Here is a 20,962-nt window from a genome sequence, read left to right as displayed (position 1 = left end):
TAAAACAGTGAAACAGCAATACAGAGAAAGTACACAAACATGTGGTCGCAGTGACACTAACAAACCGCGCTAAATATTTGCACAGCACAGAGCAACAGCGAACTTCCCTCCCTGCCCTGAAGAGTTGTCTTTTCCACTCAAACGGTGAGCGTTGGTGGACTAAATGGCCTGTTAATCATTAAATATTCTTTATTATGTTTCATTAGACATTTTCAACAATAAAAGTTTTGATTATGCAGGTTTAGATGTCAGACACACATTTTGGTATTAACACTGAAGGACATCTTTAAGAGGGAAAAAAAATAGCAGTCCCAATGTAATAGCCGTTGAAGGTCTTGCTAGAAATTAATTTCAATGAGTAGATTCTCCCTGTTTGTGGCACCCTGCCAGCTCACACAAGTCAGGCTTGCCCGTTTCCCTTGGTGCTTGAGCCCAGGAGTCACATTTTTGTATGACCAGGGGCCCAGATTGGCCCCTGCGCTCCCCTGAAGCATGAGTCAGGGGCCCATCCTACTGCTGACCCCACAGGGCCAGCGCAGGACTGAGGGACGAGGTCAGCGAAACTGCAGCGCCCTTTAGCACAGTCCTACAACAGACAGAACTGCACACCATGAGCCACAGACACAACCTTTCACCCCGCGGTCAACTTCCAATACAGATGCTCCATTTCACTGTAAAGCCAACAGATAAATATAGCCTTTCATTGCATGGTCAGTCAGGAGACAACACACTTGCTTTTCTCAAGGAGAAAACGTCAGTTATGCAGACATGGACCTGTACACACACACAGTTCAGAATCACGAATGCCTGTTCCGGTTTTGATCCCAGGTATATGCATTCTCAGTGGGCCGAGTCATCTTACCACAACTTTTTTGTCTTGATATGAGTGAGGGGGGAGTGTCGGGGGATCGCACAGTGTACAGGGACTCGAAAAAGCTTATCACCGAGGTGGTAAGCTACAGAGGCTAGAGGAAACGAGGAAGGGAAAAAAAATAACAGGAGTGAACTCAAACTCCCTGTCAAGCCTTAAACAGCCAAACCGAAAACAGCCCTGTAAAAACAAGGGCGAAAAACAAAGAAAACACTGAGTCGCAGCTCAGACCCAAAACAAAAAGAAAGGAAAACTTGGGGTCGAACACTGAGAAACCAAGAACCTAATACACAGCTTAGGAAAAGAAAAGAAAAGGTAAAGCCCTAACGGTCTGCCGGCACGAAGCCCAGAAACACAGACCAAAATACAAACCTTCTAAGGGGGAAACGCTTCTTAAGAAGCGAGAGAATAGGAGGTTTATTAAACAGGCTCTAAATACCTTACCGGCTCAATGTGAACATAAGTTGACACTGAAGCAAGGACTGAAAGTCAGACAGCGTCTTAAATAGCCTTGCAGGACGCAGGTGGCCGAAATCACAGCATAGGGAGGAATAATTGGAAACAGATGCATCCAATGAGGTAATAATCAGGCCGGGAGGCCAAAAACAGAACTGCACCCCAGACCCATGACACTTGAGGGTTACAATGGACACTGCACAAATCCCCTCCTTATTCTTAAATGTGCTGATAAACCAAAACCGTCATAGAAACATGAATAGCCTATCTATAGAGAGTAAGAGGCAGAGACAGAATGTGTCTGTATCGTGGTAACATCTGAGAGCATTAAAGATTCAGCATGATAAATCCACATGCTGACAACTGAAATCCACCAGAGAGCCAGGCTAATTGAACAGGGCACAGGGTGGAAGTAAGTCCTGTCTGGGAATCTTGGCAGAAAATTATGAACTTCTGAGTAAATTAAAAAATCAATAAGCTTAGAGATAAATGCACCACCACTATTTTCCCACAAAATGGCTTGTGGGTGCCATGTAATGGTAACTAGGAGACATAAAGTTCCTCATAGGGTTAGGATCTAATAGGTAATATGTAAAGTTCCTTTTTAAATAGTTTTTTAAATGGAGTGCTGGCATTATTTCAGGGTGAAATTTGATTGCTTTGCCATTTATTTCAGTCATATATGCTGGGCATACACAGTTTTCAACACATTCATTAACTGTAAAACATGAAATTGTGCCAATATATTGCTGTCATATATGTCAGATGTTAGTTGCCAGATGTTCACATGTTAGCATAAAACCTTGGGAGCCTTCATATTATATTCATTTTACAAAATATCTGATCTATCAACAATCTACAAATCATATTTGGTTTACATCACTGAGCCACATGACTTTTAGTAGCTAATGGGTTTTTGCTATAACTACAAAACCTCTTGCTAGTTTGCATGCTTCAACCAGACCAGAAGCCACTCAATGGATACTATGGATTTGTATATTACGGATGCTAATTAAGCCTAAGAAAATACTTAACCTGAGCTAGCAAACTGTCATAATTTGCCATGCCAATATTTTCTCCCTCACATACAGCCCTAGCTCTCTACCTCGCTCAGCGGAGCATTACATCAGCTGGGCAGGAGAGAACAGCCTATTGTTTCAGCCGCGCTCAGAGCCGCGGTGTGAGAGGCGGTATCTCTTTCCCGCAAGCAGAGCGGGGTGACAGGGAGAGATGAAACATGACCCTCCCGAGGCGGCAAGGCACCCCCGCAAACCCGCGCTCTCATCGAAAGTGAAACGCTGGTGGGAAGTCCAGGGGTCAGAAAGGACGATGTGTTTCTTCCACCCATTAACTCAGCCAGCTGATTTCACTAATTAGTTCTCCCTCCTACCTGAGGAATTTTGCTAATTAGCAAATCCAGGTGATTGGAACAAAACTCACTTTCTGAGCCTGAATTTTCCACCTCTGCAGTGAAGTCGGGCCATCATTGCAAATAAGATTTTAATCTCAATTGGCCTGTCTGGTAAAATAAAGGCTAAATAAATAAAATAGTCAAGGAGCTGCACAATTCCACCATTACCTAGTGGTGTCACATCAGTTCATCATTACTTACATTTGAAAAAAAAGGGTATATTAAATTCCTTTCGTAAGCATAATGCCTTACAAAAAAGATGTACATTAAGAGGAACAATTCAATTTGAGGTATGTCAGAACTTTTGGACTGGACTGGGATTGCATACACATGCCAACAGAAGGGGCCGTGTCTGAAAAGCAAAAACAAGGAAAGGTACTTGCAGTTGTCTGTGTCCTTGAGGTGACGACCAGAACTTTAACTTACCTTATAAACATCCACTGTGGCACTGCGGCTCTCATGGACACTGATTCAACAGGACACAATAGCTGAGAGAAGTGGCTTTAGATTACTTCTTCCAGGAAATCCAGCTGCTGGAAAACCTGAACAAACAATGGGGTCGGAAAGTTGGAAAGGGCTGGTGTGATTATCAGCGCGAGTGACATTGTTCATCCTGTGAAGGTTAAGCCTAAATTCATTCAACCTTATTTAATTTACAAACAAACACAAGTATACCTTTGTTTTAATGCAAACAACCGATGATATTTGATAGCAACGCCATTAGTGAATGCTGGTTCCCTGGTTGTGGTTCAAAACTGGGCTTTGTGTGCAGTTGAACATGACAGAGAATCCACAAGACCGCCACTTGTGTGGAACACAGCTGGCTCTGTGTCTTCAGGGGTTTACATAAACTATGGCTCCTCAGGTTAAAAAAGCATAGTCTCTTCCCAGTGGAGTCCAGACTCACAGTTGTCATCTGAGTGGGATACTAGCCAATGGGAAAATCCAGGAGGATGGGGGGACCCTGAAACTTCTCTGGGTCTGCTGGTGCAGCCTGTAGAGTGTGAAACAGCTTGGGCTCAGTGGAGAGCATACACTTCAGGTAGAATGCTTCTGCACCGCAGTCATGCAAAAGCCATAGTTGTACATTCAAAATAGGAGCGAAGAAAGTGGGGAGAAAACTATAAGAAATGCATACACTGGTTGAATAAATAATTACAAAGTAAAACCGGTTATATGAAATGAGTCACACAAAGTTATATTTATCTATTGGCAGAACTTGGTGAGGACTAGATGAGAGTCATGTGCTAAAATGTTGAACTATAGAATTTAAAGAGGGCATGTGATAAAGTATGCGATAGAGTCCCTACACAGTCTGGTTATGAAGTGAACAGTGCCAGCGTACCTTACATTACATCTCAAATTGTGCATGCCACTTGACAATAGAAAAGTACCATGGTGATTATGTAACGCTTCTTTCTGTCCATTAATTCTTGAGGCACTTCAACACAGAGTCCTGTTATGTTAGGACTGACTTAAAGTTAAGTAAATGTGTCCTAAAAGAAGACATTAGTGTTCATGCACAGTGATCACTTCCATTGTTAGTGGAGCCTATTTGTTTGTTTATTTATTTCCAGTTTTCACCTAAGATCATTATAACAAAAGAGGGGGCACAAAATTAGACATGAGAGGGAAAACAAGCCCATGAACTACAGAAAGAGCACATAAACAGTAGTAAAATAAATGATCCAATATACTTTAGTAGACCATCAGATGACAACACCCAAATTAATATAAAAATGAAATACCTGATGGAGCATTGAAAAACATGTTCTGTAGATGCAAATTTGCTTGGAGTAAAGTTTGTTATGAAAGTACAGAGCTGAATGGTCTTTCAAATGACACGGGAACTCATGTTGTAACAGAATCAGTAGGTTACTTATTGTAATTTATATATTTTTACAACAGGTCTACAAAACACAGGAGCATCTTACTCTGAAAAATGATGCAGATGCATTCTGGGTACTTTTACCTTGCATTCTGCAACAGAACCAAAGTGCGCCCCCCTGAAAATAATTTATTGCCGTCACTTGCTGATTGCACTGGGCAAATGTGCTTTATTGCCGCTTGTATGATGAACATTAATGTGGTTGACACACAGAGCCATGGCTGAGGCCAGGGTAAATTTCCACTGCGCGCGATTTTCAGTTGTCCTGTTTTGAAGAGCTCTGCTGCTGGCACCTCTGTGGAGATTCAAAAGGGTTGCATTACAAGAAAGAGTAGCTTTACAAAGTTAGGCTGCATTCACAATTTAACCACAAATTCTGTGCTGGCCAGGGTAGATAGAGAATAAATACCCTTGAAAAAGGGAGTACAAACAAATTCACAGTTGTAAATATATCTCACCACAAAACACGTGCAGTTGTTTTAATATACATGTACCAGAAGACATTTTGTCATGTTCATGCTCAAAATACCAGACAGCAACTTCAAATGATGCAATTAACTTAAAATCCACTGAGTTCTTGGTTTTGTCTTTAAAACAGAGGTCTAAAACCAACTGCTAACTAGCTAGCTACTGTTGCTACCCACTGTTGCCTATCTAGCAATCACATGTATAGAAAACACCCTAAAAAAAAAAAAAGTGATTGCATTTTTCCAGCGTTAGAGCTGTGTTTTAGTAACATTATTTGAGGGCCAGACTGACACCATCAACGTCAAACTCGTGCATTTTCTCCCTGCTGCAGATTTTAATCATTCAATTTCATACTTGTCCACTTCTGGCAGGAGGATCCTGTTGAAGCTGCCGTCTGAACAGATGGTTATCAACCCAGGATTTAAAGCTGACTGTGGAGTGTTCTTAGATAAGAGAGTGATAAACGGCGAAAACATCTGCAAGCCTGACCTTCGGGGGGAATAACAGGACCGATGATGAGCATGATGGCCACAAAGTCAAGTATTAAAGGCCACTGACATTTATTATGGGGTGATACTGTCATTGATTTACATTCTAACAAATACATCATCTCCCACACTGGATGGATACTGTGTGCCATATTAATCCAATACAGATTGGAACAGGAGGAGGCAGCATGCAAGACGTACTTGTACCAGATCTACAGGAAGTGACTGAAAAGCCAGTGCTAATGATGCAAATAAGGGTTTTGTTGGTTTACACTTTTCTTTCTTTGTGTTTAAGATCCATTTTTTTCACCAGCAAAATTCCATCGAAAATAATGATTTTTACTACTTTATTGCTGGGGAAAATGTGCAGCTTTCAGAACAAGTGAAGACTATCCCTTTATTTTCTACATACGTCTACAGTATCAGATGTGTTCAAATTTCACATGAAATATTCCTTTCCGTCGTACAGAGGTGGCAGGAGACATATCAGGAATTAAATAAACCAGTTGGAGGAAGGAAACTGAAGGCCGTATGTCTTGAGACAAATCAAAAATGATGCATAACATCAATTCATGTGTACTGCAAACAGCACACGCACGGTGGTTGTACGTGCGTAGGCTAGAGGCGAGAGGGGAAATGCTAACCAGATTTGGTTTGTTCAGCAGGTCTTTGGCTGGCAGAGCTGTAATGTGGTTGTGGAGCAGCACAGTTTCCCTCTAAATCAGAGTTTGTGTCCAAAATTCCATACAGACCACCTGGACCCCAATTGGGGGCCCTGTTTCAATGGATTAGGCCTGAAAAGCCATCGGAGAAGCCAACATGCAGAACACAGACTCCACATAAATCATAAGAACCCAACGCTGGCTTCTTCAGCTCTTTATGCCACTCTTTAAAATAAAATCCAAGTACGTGAAGATCCTTCAAAGAATGAATATCTGAATAAATGTAGTGTTTTTTCTTTCAATTCAGTAGTGGATTTCTTTCTTTCTTTCTTTCTTTTATCTGTCCTTTATTTTAGCACACTACAATGAAAATCTTAAATGGGGGTATGTGTAGGCTATAGAGGAGAGGAAGCTATTTTTAAAATATATACCGTAGGGACAATGACAAGGCCAAAATGGAAAAAACACAAATTTTCCCAGCAGGTGAGAGTGTAATTAAAGGGTCTCTTATCCAGACCAGATCTTTCCTGCCTGCTCTGTGATGAAGCCCGAGCTGTCCAGCGCAAGGCCAGCGGACACAGAGGAGGAAGTTAGCTGTTGGCAGCGTAACAGGATACGGTGACTCAGAGATGGCCGCACTCTTACGGACAGGGGGCTGGTCTGGCAACATTCGCGTAAACCTGGCAAGAATACCATCACTGGGCTTTTTAAAAAAAGAAACCCTGGAAATTCCCATAATTCAGACATCCAGGCCCTTGAAATGAGTCTACCTCATTCATCCATGGCCTCCACTTGGTAATAGAAGGTGGCATTACGAGTGTGTGGTCTGCCACCACATTAAACCACGGAGAGTGCAGTACTGTTTCGACAAAGCAGCATTTCAGAAAGTATGGAAGAAATCAATGGCATTCCCACTGGAATTTCCCTGTCTTTCCGGCTCCATCAACACTTACAGTCACATATAAAAGTTCATACTGTACACCGGCACATTCAGTGTGAAGCATACTGTGTGCTGTTGCTAAAAGTACAACTTTTATGTCATTTTCACATTTTCTGTCTCTCATAGGTGAAGATGCATTTCATAATGAAATTGGACAAGTTGTAGACCATGGGTTCAGAAGGCAGACCTCCATACCGCAAATGCTCGCCAAAACGTACTGTACATGGCACGTATTCAAAGTTCTGGAAATTTCCACTCCAAGTGGTCTTGGATAAGAGCTGGATGTGGACCCGGGCTACGTGAGGGCTCCTGTTTGCGTTATATCTCCTCTATGAGCAACATCAGTGGAAAATCCCCAGAGCGAGGAGGGACCCCATTAAAATTCATAGCCATAGCAGATGAGCTTTCCATCGTGCCATCTAACTAGCCACATTTCTCTTTCACCAATTTAACAATCACATCCCCCCTCATTTTATGGGAATGGAGGGCTACAGATTTCTTTGTTGTCAGGTAAGGGAGCAAATCCCTTTAGGTGACATTACCCAAATTTGTTGGCATTCCCTTGGCTTTTCTTGAAGTGCTGTGATAATGGTCCCTGCTAAAAAGATAAAAACAATATCAGTATATGAAACATGTGGTATGCTTCAATGGAGAATTGTTAAAAATAAGTACATACTAAATGATTTCATATTTAATTAAATAAAATAACTAACGTTTCAGAGCAAGCTCATTGACTAAAATCAACTGATGCTTTTGTCTTGATCACATTTAAAATCCAAACTTCTTTCCAGTTATCAAGGCAACTTTTGCAATTAATCCACTCACAGCAGATTAATGACTTAATATAGATCCATATATATATATATATATATATATATGTTCATAGGTAATATATAGGTACAAATCTCAGTGAACTGTGAACTCTTCAACACACAATTAAGCAAAATCTAACTCGTGGCAGCACTGGTTCATAAATATCCTGCACTTTTTTCTGTGATTTTGATAAAGAGTAGCTCCAAGAAAGCATTAGATTTCCCACAGCATAGCTATAGTGCAGTGCAAAGATGGCTACGAAAACATTTAATATGATTCAATAGATTTGTACAGAAGGCTTGCAAAAGAATACCTGACCAGGGATAAGGTAAATTTCTCAAATTAAGCCTTGAATGTCTTTTGCAGCAAATGTCTGAGAAAAAGACTACAATTTACACAATATTTGATGTTCGGATACAGGCAATAAATGACAAGTTGATAAAGACCGATCGCTCTCAGAGAGAAACTGGGGATGAACACAGGACAAAGCAAGGTACCACAAATGACCACTGTTCTTGCTCCTGCCCCTGTCTCAAGGACCCCTGGGATTTTTTCCATGAAAAGCCTCAATATTTCAGTTTACTCTCGTCTTTTAACATGTCAACCTGGAAGTCAAAATAGGAAATAGTTAAAGACTATTTGCAAATTAAACCCAGAGAACTGTTTAATAGATGTTGAGGCTGGCTAAACATTTCAAATGATCACCAGAAATGACAGTAAACATGCATCATATGTGTGATGAACAATTATAGTATTAACACATACATTTGAAAAGGACTGGAGATCATTGTGGCTATGGATGTATTTAGATCAGTTTCAGATGCTCTCTGTAGTTTGCGCAGAGGATGCAGAATGTGACACTTTTAAGTGTTTTCCATAGATGACATCATTGGCACTGGAGGAGTAGCAGTGAGGACCACTGAAGAAATCTCAAAACACGAGAAAGGAGAGAGGCAGTTTTGACCATTGGTCTCCAACAATCGATGTCTCAGAGACAGTCAACACTGCCACCTTCTGTACAGTCGCAGTACATCAATATGTTTTGGCCTTTGGTTATTAAATGAATTGAAATTGTCTGGTGTTTCGCTAATAAATAACATATGTGTGATGAAAATCTTTCCAGGCCGTAGTGTTTCCATTACGCTTTCTTAGGAGCATTCAATGCTGTGCATGGGTATTTCTCTTCTTCACCAGCCTACATTGTTGCCCTGGCACCTTGAGATATTGTACGGTACGTGCACACACACACGTGCCTAGTGCTACGTTCTACACATCCCACAGCTTTCTGGGACATTGCCCACTACGTGGGCGCAGATAAAGCATCATTCCCACAACTATTACACAACTGAGTGACCAATACATTTGTCAGATTGTCTTGTTTACAGCCAGATGTTTAAACAAACTGGCTTTTGCCCCAGCCACAGATTGTGTAACTTCATATACTTTAAGCTGACCACATTGTGCCCTTTAAGTTAGTGTCATGCAGGTTGCTGCCACGTCATGTGACTTGAATTAGTGGGCTGGCCTTTGACATCATACTGCCTTGGCACAGCATCATTAAAGCCTCCCAGGAGTATGTGAATGAAACTTGGTGATTTGATGCTGTTAGCCAGATAGAGGATTGTGACAGATGAGGACACAAACTGACATTTTTATGGGGGAGGGAGCACACACTCTGATCCTCATGAAAATGCTTATTCACTCCATCATCCCACCATGACAAAACAAATTAGGCTAAGACCAAACAACCCTCCCACAGGATCGAGTTTAGAAATCGTTTATGGGAAGAAAGTAAAAAAAGAAAAGAAACATTGTGTGTATATTCCAAAGATGCACAGAGCTGCGTGTGAGGCAGCATCCTTAATTTATACAATAGACTGAGACTGATGGATTATTTGGATGAGACAGTCTGATGTTTGCAGCTCTGGTGCTTTGCTTTCTGCCAACCCCGGCCCACACACCAGAGATTTACAGCAAGTGGCCACCCCCGCTGGAGTTCCCATCGAGTCAGACGCCAAATTAATCTCCATCAAAATGTTCCCTTTCCGATAATCTGGGTTTTTTGAGATGTATTGCTGCCTATCCCATTTTCTGTTGCTATGACACTTGTAGCAGAACAGCGGAAGGATCTGGAGCTGCAGTCTCTGTGTCCAATGTGGGGAACAGGATCCAGGATCCAGTCACTCGGCTGCACTGGAAATATGGTTGGGTAGCGTTTCTTTTGAGGCAGCATATTAGGGTTACGTCAGTAAGGTGCTTGAACTGGGATTCTGTGATTTGGCCCAAATTAGCAACTAAAGGACAGTCTTATTTTAGTGTTTGAGACTTTCTCATTTTTTATCAGGCTATTGCCTTAGTTAATTTAAACACGCCACTTTGACTTCGAGACCATCACTGGAAGCGACAGTGAGAAATGCACCCATGCCAACTGACAACAAACCAAAAATTCATATATTTCCACAGTCAAAATTAGAACCAGGACGTAGACATGCACAGCCTGCCTCGCGTCAACATTTTCAGTTTCATTTTCATCAGGCAAAATTATGACCACTCACAGGGTTCAGCACCTCTGTAATTCTAGACATCCTAGCAGCCCCAGATATCACAGATGATCAATAAATGGCTCCAGCCCACTCTTGGAGGGAGATACAAGGAATTGATGCCAGCTGTGTGCATGCCTGAGGTGTATAAGAACCAGGGACTCTTTGAACTACTGTACTTCTTTGTATGTCTGTTCCCCTGCTGATCAGTTTGTATTCATTCTGATTGTTATCTTGGCTACAGGTGTCACTCCAGTCCTTTGTCTTAGTGGTAGAGATGTAGCATGTTCCAATGATGGGGTGCCCGCTGCTGTGTGTCAGATTTCTTGTCAGGGTGTCAGCTCAAGTCTTTCAAGAGTTTAAGAGGCTCTATCTTAACTTGGAAGTATTATGACTAAGAGCAAATTGTCACAGACTACCATGGGTCTCTCTTATTGTCAGTTGCAGAGCAGAGTAGAAACCCATATCAGGCCTGTCTTTGAAGGTAACTGTAAATAATATCTCAGGACCTACTAATTAGGCTCCACAAACACATCACCAGCATCAATCTTTATAAAAGACAATAAAATAAGGCTGCTGTGCTGTCTAACAGAGGCATTTGTGGATGAAACAGTAACTGGTGTCTACTCCAGTCTCTGATGGGAAAAAAGAATGTAAACAGTGTGAGTTACTCTGGACAAGAGTGTCTTCTAAATGTCGAAAAGGTAAATGTAAAATGGAAGGCCACACCCCCAACAAACCGTCTGTGCTGAAACACCAGTCTACCACCAGCCTATTCTGACTCTCTCAAGGCTTCCAATTGGAGGTCCTACCTACAGAACCATGAGAAAAGGCATGCAGAACAAATTATGCATAAGAAAATGTCAGTGAGGTAACACTGTCGCCTCACAGCAAGATGATTTTGTGTTCGAATCCGGCCTGGGCTTTTCTGTGTGGAGTTCATGTTCTCCCCGTGTCCATGTAGGTTTCCTCCGGGTACTCCGGTTTCCTCCCACAGCCCAAAGACAAGCAGGTAGGCTAATTGGAGACTCTAAATTACCCATAGGTATGAGTGTGTGAGTGAATGGTGTGTGCGCCCTGCGATAGATTGGCGGCCTGTCCAGCAGGTCCTACCTTTCGTCCCAAAGCACGATGGCTCCAGCACCCCCCACGACCCTGCCCAGGATAAGCAGGTACAGCTAATGGGTGGATGTCAGTGTATCAATTCTTTGAGTAATTTCAGAGGCTTCCCCGCCTACACCACAAAGGTCAGGACCCCACCGAGAACAAACGCCACCATCTCAACTTTCAAGCCAGTAGAGATGAGGACACACAAAATAGCTCTGGTGCCAGCCCGCAGACAAATCCAATGAGATGCACTGCAGGATTCAGCGTGTCAGCTTGGTGCCTCATGCATTCTCTTTTCATCTCTCACATCAAAGGGCACAGGTACGTTTTCAGGTCAGGCTGGTGAGCAGGAGATCAAGCAGACATGGAGAGCCGGCAGTAGTCAGAGGAGGAGAGGAGAGGAAAATCCATCCTTTTTTAGAACCATGCTGTGCCACAGACCGCATGGCCGGTGGTTTGAGAAGCACACAGACAACGGAGATCATCGGGAACACAGATCTCAGAGCTGCTGCAGAGAGTGGCAGGCAGCTGGTTCCGCTCTTCATCAAAGCCACGTGTCAGCACCATCATCTTTACTCCTCTTTGAAATCTGTGAACTCTCCTTTTTAGCACACAGGCCACTGCCATTTTCATTGAAACTTTCACAGTTGTTTTTCACACACAAACCAGTGTATCTCCCTAAGGCTTAGTTTGTACGTCAAACATCTGTGAAAAAACCAATGTCTGTGACGTGGTGTATGGATTGTTCTAACGGATGTGCAATAGAGCTGAAAGCAATTTGTGTGTGACCTGACACCTGTTTAAGATCAGACATTAATTCATTAATATCCAAGAGTTTGCAGTGGTGGACAGTGGTCAAAGATGTAAAACTGAACATTGGCAAAGTGCGATAATAGATTTACGAATTGAAGAATCTGATTTTTTTTTAAAAGAGATTATTTACTTTAAATTTCTGGGGGATTCATTATAGAGGCAGAGAATAGAGGTAGATAAGTCATGCTTATGCTAAGGTCTCAAGAATAGCTAATAGCCAATCCAGAGGCAGGAAGAGGCAGTGTGCAGAGACCACCTGGGAAGAAACCTGCTGCTTCACTAGTGTTTTCTGCCGCTGACCACATTACAATCTCACACGTCATAGTGCCAGCCTGGCTCTACTTTATCATATTTTAACAAAAAATTACCATGGTCTGTCAATATTCAACATATTTTTGTAGTTCCGCAGTTTCCAACCACTCAGAAGTCTTCTCAGTAAGCTCAAAATAATCGTTTCTGTGATCAACATTTTGGGTTGGACAGTACAGATATTTCAAAAACGATACACTCCTTCCACCTTGTGGCCATGAACAGAACGACTAGGAATCCTCACACGTTGACAGCTTCTTCTCTCCTTCACATAGGGATGTAAGCAAGACCAAATATTGTACCTGGTGGAAAATACCTAAAATCGTATTGTAATTTAAAAATCCAGAGCCTGATAATAATATTAAGAAAACGTCTCAAATTATAAACTTCTCCACAAGAAGTTCAGCTAATCCAGAGAAAAAAAAAACATTCCAGCGTGCTTCAATTTGTCGTTAAATCGTGATCGGTCTGTCGCACCCATTGGTCGCACCTCTATCTGTCTCGAAAAATGTGCGTCATTACGTCAGGACAGTTGCAGACGTGGCGTCGCTAAACAAATCTGTGAAGGGAGCGGAGGAAGACGAAGAAATGAAGCATTTGATAATGTACTGAAGGTAAATTACAGTTCCGAACGTATTTATTAAAGATCACAAGCACCTTCGCAATACAGTCAGTCATCGTTTATGTTGCGTCTTCCGGATATTGATATCGAAACTTCTTGGATTCGCAGTTTGAAAGATAGCGCTCTAGCTGGACTAACATTAGTCTAGTCAGTATCCCGATACAGGTACTGGCTAGCTAAGGTTAGCTAGCATATTTTTAGTTTTGAGTTAACTTCGTTAATGTTTGTCACTCGATAGTTGTACAGTATCTGAGTTGCAACTGAATTATTTTTAATTATAGATGGATACTATCTAGCTTGCTATCCTACCACGCAGATAATCGCCAATTTGTTTCACTATTCGTTGTGACTAGATATCCACGATGAGCCTGGAATTTTACGTATCGATATCGAGCTAAATCCAGTAACTCCAGGCTAGCTACCTGGTTAAGGCTCTAGCACTGGAATTATCTAATTTAGCGATATTATTAAGAATTGTTGTTAGCTAATGAAACATTCTCTTCTGCCCTTTTGTCAGCCTGAAGTCCACCCTATAAAATGAACATGAAATAAGCTGGGCTAACCTACAGCTAGTTTGGGGTTAGAACAAGGTGAGAACGTAAACTTTTGCAAGTCAGCCCAGATTCACATGTATTCTAAGATGGCCTCTATTAAAAATAACTTTCTTAATCTTTTTTTTTTTTTTATCTGAAAAGTGGAAGATGACAGGAAGAAACCAGCAGCGTGGTTTCCAGCCTGCCACAACGGCACAGCCTGCAAAAAGCGGACACACATACGTGTTTGGGAACAATGTAATCTCTGAAAATGAGTGTTCTGAAGAGGACAGCGACTGCTACGAACTGCGGTCAAGAGGAAGAGACAGACCGAGGAGAAGTGCCTCTAGAGACAGGCTCGACGATATCGTTTACCTGGTCAGGGACATACAAGAGGGAGACACTTTAAACGCCATTTCTCTCCAATACTTCTGCTCGGTAGGTCAAGCACTTTCGTTAATTAAACGCGAAATGTGTATTTGACGTAGCCTAGTAGGTCAGTTGTTTCGAGAGTATTTAACATCATACTGGATATCTTGATTGTGATGTCAATTTGAATACCACGGGAGAGACGTAAGCACTTGTCTTTCTGAATAAATGCGCGCACTCAGCCCTTCCCTTGTATGCTTTGTCTACCTGTTCCTTTGGACATCACGTTTCCTATTCTTTCTGTTCTTTTTTTTTTTGGTTGAACAAATACATCGTTTTTTCCCTATAATAAAAATATATTTCCCTCTGTGTTCCCCTCATGATGAAAGGGCAACCTTTTTGGGAACACTGCTATCTGCTGAAAACTCATAGTAGTTTACTTCCCCCCTCCCACATCATCTATTACCAGTGGTTGTAAGTTGGTATCCTCTGTAAAGTATTAATGTAAACATTTAAGAGATGCTAAACCTCATAGTTAATTCTTGCAGTGTTGCATATAGACGATAGTGGTTTAAGAGTGAAGTGCCGTTGTGTGTCACACAGGTAGCAGACATAAAGAGAGCAAACAACCTCTTGACTGAGCAGGACTTCTTTGCACTGAGGACCATTAAGATCCCGGTGAAGAGGTTCAGCGTCCTGACCGAGACCCACAGCCCCACGGCCCTGAAGCCAGGCTCCTCTCAGGGCGCACGGCGCCACTCCGAGACCCTGCCATCGTCAGAAGCAGCAGCACGCTCCCCTTCCTCCTCCTCCTCTTCCTCCTCCATAGATAGTGTGGGCAGCTTCCTGCAGGAGAAGGACAAGGACATCGAGCAGCTGGTGAAGTCCACAGACCCCTCCAGGGGCAGCTTAAACGAGGTGGTGTCTTCGCTGAATCCCCAGCGGCAGTCTGGGGACACCGAGCGCCGAGCGGCAGGCCGGAAAGACCCTTATTATGGGGCGGACTGGGGCATGAGGTGGTGGACGGCAGTGGCCATCATGCTGGTGGTGGGCATCGTAACTCCGGTGTTCTACCTGCTCTACTACGAGGTGCTGATGAAAGCGGATGTGAGCCACCACTCCACCGCGCACCCCACACAGCTGCAAGTCCCGCCCAGCCTGGTCACTGACGCGCAGTAGGGTGGAGCCATCCGTAAGGACAGCAGTACACTGACTTTTGTGGGGTGGGGTTCAGAGACTTCCCACGAGCACCAGCAAACAAGATTTCCAAGTGCAATTGTGATAGCCATGTATAGTTGCAAAAACCTTATGACCATGGTTTTGGGGGGACAAAAAAGCATTACATGCACTATCTGACCAAAAGTATCTGGACACCCTTTGGTCTGGGGCTGTCTTTCATGGTTTGGGCTAGGCCCCTTAGTTCCAGTGAAGGCAAATCTTATTGCTGCAGCATGCAATCACATTCTAGATTATTCTGAGCTTCCCCAACAGTTTGGGGAACGCCCTTTCCTGTTTCATCATGACAGTGCCCCACAAGCACTCAGCGAGGTCCATATTGTAATGGTTTGTCAAAAATGATGTGCAAGAACTTGACTGGCCTGCACAAAGCCCTGATCTGAACCTCATCCAACACCTCTGGGATCAGTTGGAAAGCCAACTGTGAGCCAGGCCTCATCACCCAATCAGTGCCTGACCTCACTAATGCCCTTCTGGCTGAATGGAAGCAAATCTCTGTATAAAGCCTTCCCAGAAGAGTGGAGGTTGTTATAGCAGCAAAGGGTGGACCAACTCTATATTAATGCCCATAATTGTGGATGAGATGTTGGGTGTAAGGTGTCCACATACTTTTGGATGTGTAGTGTATTTTATGCAAAGATAATGGGGCATTCCCTTGGCCTGTGATTGAATTTTATTAGTCTGATCCAAACTTAATTGCCACAATGGGAGGCGTACCTGCATTTTAGATATTTCTTTTAATTTTGCGGCACACTACATTGTGATTGGTAAGATATCTTTATTCTGTAATTTATTCATGTGAAAAATGTCTATACTTTCAGTATTAGTATTGATGTTAAATACTTCAGTCTACTCTGAAAAACGCAGTTTAATTTATTTGCATTCCATTGCTGCACTGAGCTGAGCTGGACAGTAACAGGGTTAGATCCTTGTGGTTCATGCAACAATTTCTATTCTATGTTTAGAGGACGGCTATGAAATGAAAAATGCATCATTCACAATTTTATGTCATGCTTATGTTACATTGAATTTCATGTGAGTTAAATGCTCTTTATGGCTGAAATGTCCTGTGCACTTACTATTGTACTGTATGTGCCTTTTCCCTATGGACACTGTTAGCAGGTTCAGTTAGAGACAAAATAAATAAAATATATTTTGAATGAATTTTGATGCTTCATTGATTATGTTTGATTTTTGTCAGAGATCGTTATTTGATATTTAAATAAATGTAAGCTCTACATTTATTTTAATACATGTAAATTGTATAAATGGCTCTGGATTAAATTATCTTCTAAGCGTCTTAATGTAAATATTGGTACATTTACTCCTAATTTTTGCAGGGATTCTTCCCTTTCTTACTGGTCCTTCTTCCAGTCCTCCAGCACCAACAATAACAGAATCACTATCTGTGAACCAAACGCCTTCTGTGCAAAAGGTTTATCTGACCATAATTTGACTAGTGAAGTAATACACAAAAATTGAATTTTACAGTCATCAAAGGTAATCCATCTGCCTTTAAAAGGGAGAACCACAGCTGAGATCAGAGGATTCCCAGCACACTGGAGTTTTTGCATTGTAGAAATTTGGATACCCATGTGATCTGATAGATCACCTCAAATTAAGACCCATTTCATTTACATAGGTATTCTGGAATAAACTTGACAAGCCTTAGGCTATTGCAGGCACCTTGTAGTCTCCATTATTAGTACAGCAGAAACTACATGATAGTGATTTTATTTTTGCCAGAATGGGTGTGACCCATACCAGCATCATAGATAAACATGGTCACTGTTGGTCAGGCAACTGAGCAGAACCAAGGAATTCACTGAGCTCTGCCCCCAGTTGTCTGATACAGCTACAGGGGCCACTTTTTATCTATGAACTGGGTATTTCTATTTAGCAATTTAGTCATTTAGGAACCTCTTTTACCAATGAGTTGGGTATTTCTAATTTGCAATAGTGATTAGTAACATCAAAATCTTAATGTAAACCTAAATTCTTAATGTAATTTATGCAAATGAATTTCACCTGAAAATATTCACCTGAAATTCCCCCCTGGGAAAAATAAAGTCATTCTATTCTATTCTATTCTATTCTATTCTATCTGTCACACTGGGCAGGACCAAGGATTTCCCAGTAGTCTGACAAAGAGTGACAGGGCTGCTTTTATCCAACACCCCCATTCCAGAGGACACTACAACCAAAATGCATTTGAGGCGTTCCAAGTAAGATGTCAAATTAATTGATTTTCTTGAATTAAAATGTAATTTTATTTTGGGATGCTGTTGTGCACTGCTGGTATGGATGAATAATACAGGTGTTCGCAAATTGTGTGATCCAAGTATTTATTTATTTGTTTATTCATTAATTTATTTTATTTTACCTGAGTATACTGGAAACTTTTATTACAGTGCATACATATTGGTACTTCGGCACTAAAGCAGTGCCAAAAATATGTGTTTTTTTTTTCTTTTCTCTCGTCTACATAGTTTGGTCACACAGCATTGCTCCGCAGTGTCTTATGGGAAAAACCAGGTACGACACAACCATACTGTATACTGACTGTTCAGTCGACGAATCACAAGCACGTTAATGTCCTCTGGTGGCCATTAGTAACCAATCACAGTCGGATCGATAGGACTGACTTAACGGATTTGTTTTGGACGCGGCGTTAGAGACAGAGCTGGGCATATTAATTTGAAAGCTGTGTTGTCTTTTGGTCGCTTACATTCTTACAGCAGCATATCAACTACGATGAGCTTGTCATTAAGGTGTACACAATTATATTAATAACTCAATGCTACTTTAAAAGTTGATAAAGTTTGATCGTGTTATCTAACGCTTGTATCTAACATCAGATGGCAGAATGTGACAGCTGTTGCTAAGAGTGCAGTAAGCTAGCTAAGTAGCTACTAGATACAGTAACTAAGTAGCTAGACGTCTGGGAACGTTGAGCAGGCTAACTTTGGAAACAATTTGGTTCACTTGCCTTAGTTTCGTTTTGTGGTGGTTCCCCTTTGAATGTGCTTTGTCTGCAGGGTTTATTATAACTGACATCTAAGTTCCCTTGGGAGGTTTTGTAAAGCTACCGTTACCTAAGTACCTATTAGTCTATTTGTCTACCTAGCTAGATCTAGCTATACTGGAGATAGCTAATAATTAGTCGTAGCTAGCTCATCATACTTTTTTATATGCCTAACTAGCTTCTCAGCGAACTAGCTTACGGTTTGCTCACGTTATTCATGGATGCTTTTATTTGCGTGCATTGCAAGCTGTCTAGGTTAGGTTAGCCAGATTTATGGAAAGCTAATCTTTCCCGTAAATTGGCTATCTTGGTAGCTAGCCCTTAATTTACTTTCACTGAGTTTCTTGTGTTAACTAACGTTAGCTACTTATTTGCCCGCCTGTATTTGTGTGTCTGTTTTTATGTGCTTTTAATGTTGTAATGTACTATGGCTTCTAGTCTGGTCTGCTTGTTATTAATGTGTTAACATCAGCCTGTCCAGGGACAACAGATGGAAATTAGCGATCTTGCACATTTACATCACATAATAGTGACGTTGATCAATGTGTAATTGTCCCTGTCAAATAACGAAATAATGTTAACCACTGCCTTTTCAGGACTGAACTTGCTGCGGATAGAACTAAAAGGAAAAAGAGAAGGGAATTGACCGAAGAACAGAAACAAGAAATAAAAGAGGCATTTGAACTCTTCGACACCGACAAAGACCGAGAAATAGATTATCATGAATTAAAGGTAATGTCAAGTGGTGCTCATTTGTTGATAACTATATGCATAAGTTGTGTAAGCCCTATGAAATGTATGTGAGGTATCAGAGTATGTTATCTGTATACACGTGACTGTAGTCTTAGTTTATTTGCTTAGCCATACACAGTAGTGATGATTAGAAGAGTATAAATACCTGCTCTTATCAGTGTGTGTGTGTGTGTGTGTGTGTGTGTGTGTGTGTGTCTCGTTTATGTTAAAGGTTGCAATGAGAGCATTAGGATTTGATGTAAAGAAAGCAGATGTATTGAAGATACTCAAGGATTATGATAGGGAAGGAACTGGAAAAATAACCTTTGAAGACTTCACTGAAGTGGGTGAGTTAAAGCTTTGACTATCATACTGAATGTTCACACCTTACAGCAAGACTGTCGCAAGGAAATAAAATTGTTGGGAGTAGTAAAAAAAAAAAAAAAACAGGTTAGGAAAACTAATCCCCTTTTTCTACCTTTGTTTCGCCAACGCCCTGCGCATTTTCCAGTCACTGACCGTATTTTGGACAGAGATCCCCGGGAGGAGATTCTGAAAGCGTTCAAGTTGTTCGATGACGACGAATCGGGGAAGATAAGCCTGAGAAATCTGCGGCGTGTTGCCAGGGAGCTCGGCGAAAACATGAGCGAAGAGGAGCTACGTGCGATGATTGACGAATTTGACACTGATGGGGATGGGGAAAGTAAGTAGACCAGGGCTACATAACTTTAGCCTATCTCTAAACTGCTTTATACCCCAATTTTGGTTCACTCAAATGTTGGACCACAGTGAAATGTTTTCACTAAGTATATATATATATATATATACATATGTCTACAGCTGTAGCTCATGACATTATCAAAAATGAATTCTTTATTTGTATTTATTACAGAATAAATGTAACTTCATATAGACTTGTATCAAAGATACATTTGGAACCACTGTACAAGCTCAGTATGTTAAATATGAATTATTTGCAACTATTTCTTTCAGTAAGCCAAGAAGAGTTTATCTCTATAATGACTGGGGACTCGTAAGAAGGGAAGGGTGGACGAAGACAGTGCTGGTGAAAAGCGGACTAATGTGTTTGCTGGCTGACTGATTGACCTGACAGGATGTCTGTACACTTGGTGAAAGCCAACATGATGTTTTCCAGCTTTTCACAAGTTTTCTTCATTGGTGACAGTTTTAGGCTTTTATCAACACAAAGCCATGACCAAATGTATGTTGCTGCCCTGAAAGTGTATTTTAAAAAAAAGAAAAGTTTATTTTCTTGCAACTATTGTGTTGCACTGATCACTGTCACATTTGATTAATTGGCATTTAACCATACCATATGGCCCTGGCTTTATGCAAAGTGAAATTTAAACATTAGTTCTTCATATACTACATTTTTAATTTTACCTTATTTATACACAGGTTATGTTTGGTTGTTATTTTCTGTGAAAGTGTAAATATCTAAATTGAATTGATATACATTATAGATGTCATTTTGATGTTTGGATGCCCCTTAAAAATCTAATGCATACCGTATCTTGTGATTTTGAATGATTAGTGATTTATTTTCTTGGGTTTCATGATGTTAATATCTTGTTAAGTGATAATATTTAATATATTTTGTATTTTTGCTAGATGATATGTTGTACGTGTGCATATTAAATACACTATTCTGAATATCA

The 20,962-nt window shown here is 41.3% G+C and overlaps 2 protein-coding genes across 3 annotated transcripts; both read left to right on the top strand.

Annotated features, from left to right (window-relative positions):
* Nucleotides 1-13,257: 13,257 nt before the first annotated feature.
* On the top strand, nt 13,258-16,690 carry LOC118212154 (lysM and putative peptidoglycan-binding domain-containing protein 3-like). Of its 2 annotated transcripts, XM_035389790.1 has the most exons (4): nt 13,258-13,380; nt 13,906-13,978; nt 14,084-14,359; nt 14,894-16,690. In XM_035389790.1, exons 3-4 carry the CDS (start codon nt 14,090-14,092, stop codon nt 15,467-15,469), a joined length of 846 nt encoding a protein of 281 aa, XP_035245681.1. In that variant the 5' UTR covers nt 13,258-13,380; nt 13,906-13,978; nt 14,084-14,089; the 3' UTR covers nt 15,470-16,690. The 2 variants fall into 2 exon arrangements, with proteins under 2 accessions (XP_035245681.1, XP_035245682.1); XM_035389791.1 differs by lacking the exon at nt 13,906-13,978.
* Nucleotides 16,691-18,163: 1,473 nt separating this feature from the next.
* On the top strand, nt 18,164-20,962 carry cetn3 (centrin 3). The gene is made up of 5 exons (XM_035389961.1): nt 18,164-18,297; nt 19,148-19,283; nt 19,516-19,630; nt 19,795-19,986; nt 20,277-20,962. The coding sequence occupies exons 1-5, from the start codon at nt 18,281-18,283 to the stop codon at nt 20,318-20,320; spliced, it is 504 nt and encodes a 167-aa protein (XP_035245852.1). The 5' UTR covers nt 18,164-18,280; the 3' UTR covers nt 20,321-20,962.

This window comes from Anguilla anguilla, chromosome 14 (assembly GCF_013347855.1).
Source record: "Anguilla anguilla isolate fAngAng1 chromosome 14, fAngAng1.pri, whole genome shotgun sequence".
Lineage (NCBI taxonomy): Eukaryota > Metazoa > Chordata > Actinopteri > Anguilliformes > Anguillidae > Anguilla > Anguilla anguilla.
Note: the sequence above shows the minus strand (reverse complement) of the source record. Positions and strands in the feature narration are given on the sequence as shown.

Bases quoted from the DNA above. Each gene is read 5' to 3' on its own strand.
- LOC118212154 (XM_035389791.1), top strand. From the start codon at position 14,090: ATGACAGGAAGAAACCAGCAGCGTGGTTTCCAGCCTGCCACAACGGCA. The intron at 14,360-14,893 runs GTAGGTCAAGCA...TGTGTCACACAG, and splicing joins CTCTCCAATACTTCTGCTCG to GTAGCAGACATAAAGAGAGC.
- cetn3 (XM_035389961.1), top strand. The intron at 19,631-19,794 runs GTGAGTTAAAGC...CGCATTTTCCAG, and splicing joins TGAAGACTTCACTGAAGTGG to TCACTGACCGTATTTTGGAC. The intron at 19,987-20,276 runs GTAAGTAGACCA...TATTTCTTTCAG, and splicing joins CACTGATGGGGATGGGGAAA to TAAGCCAAGAAGAGTTTATC.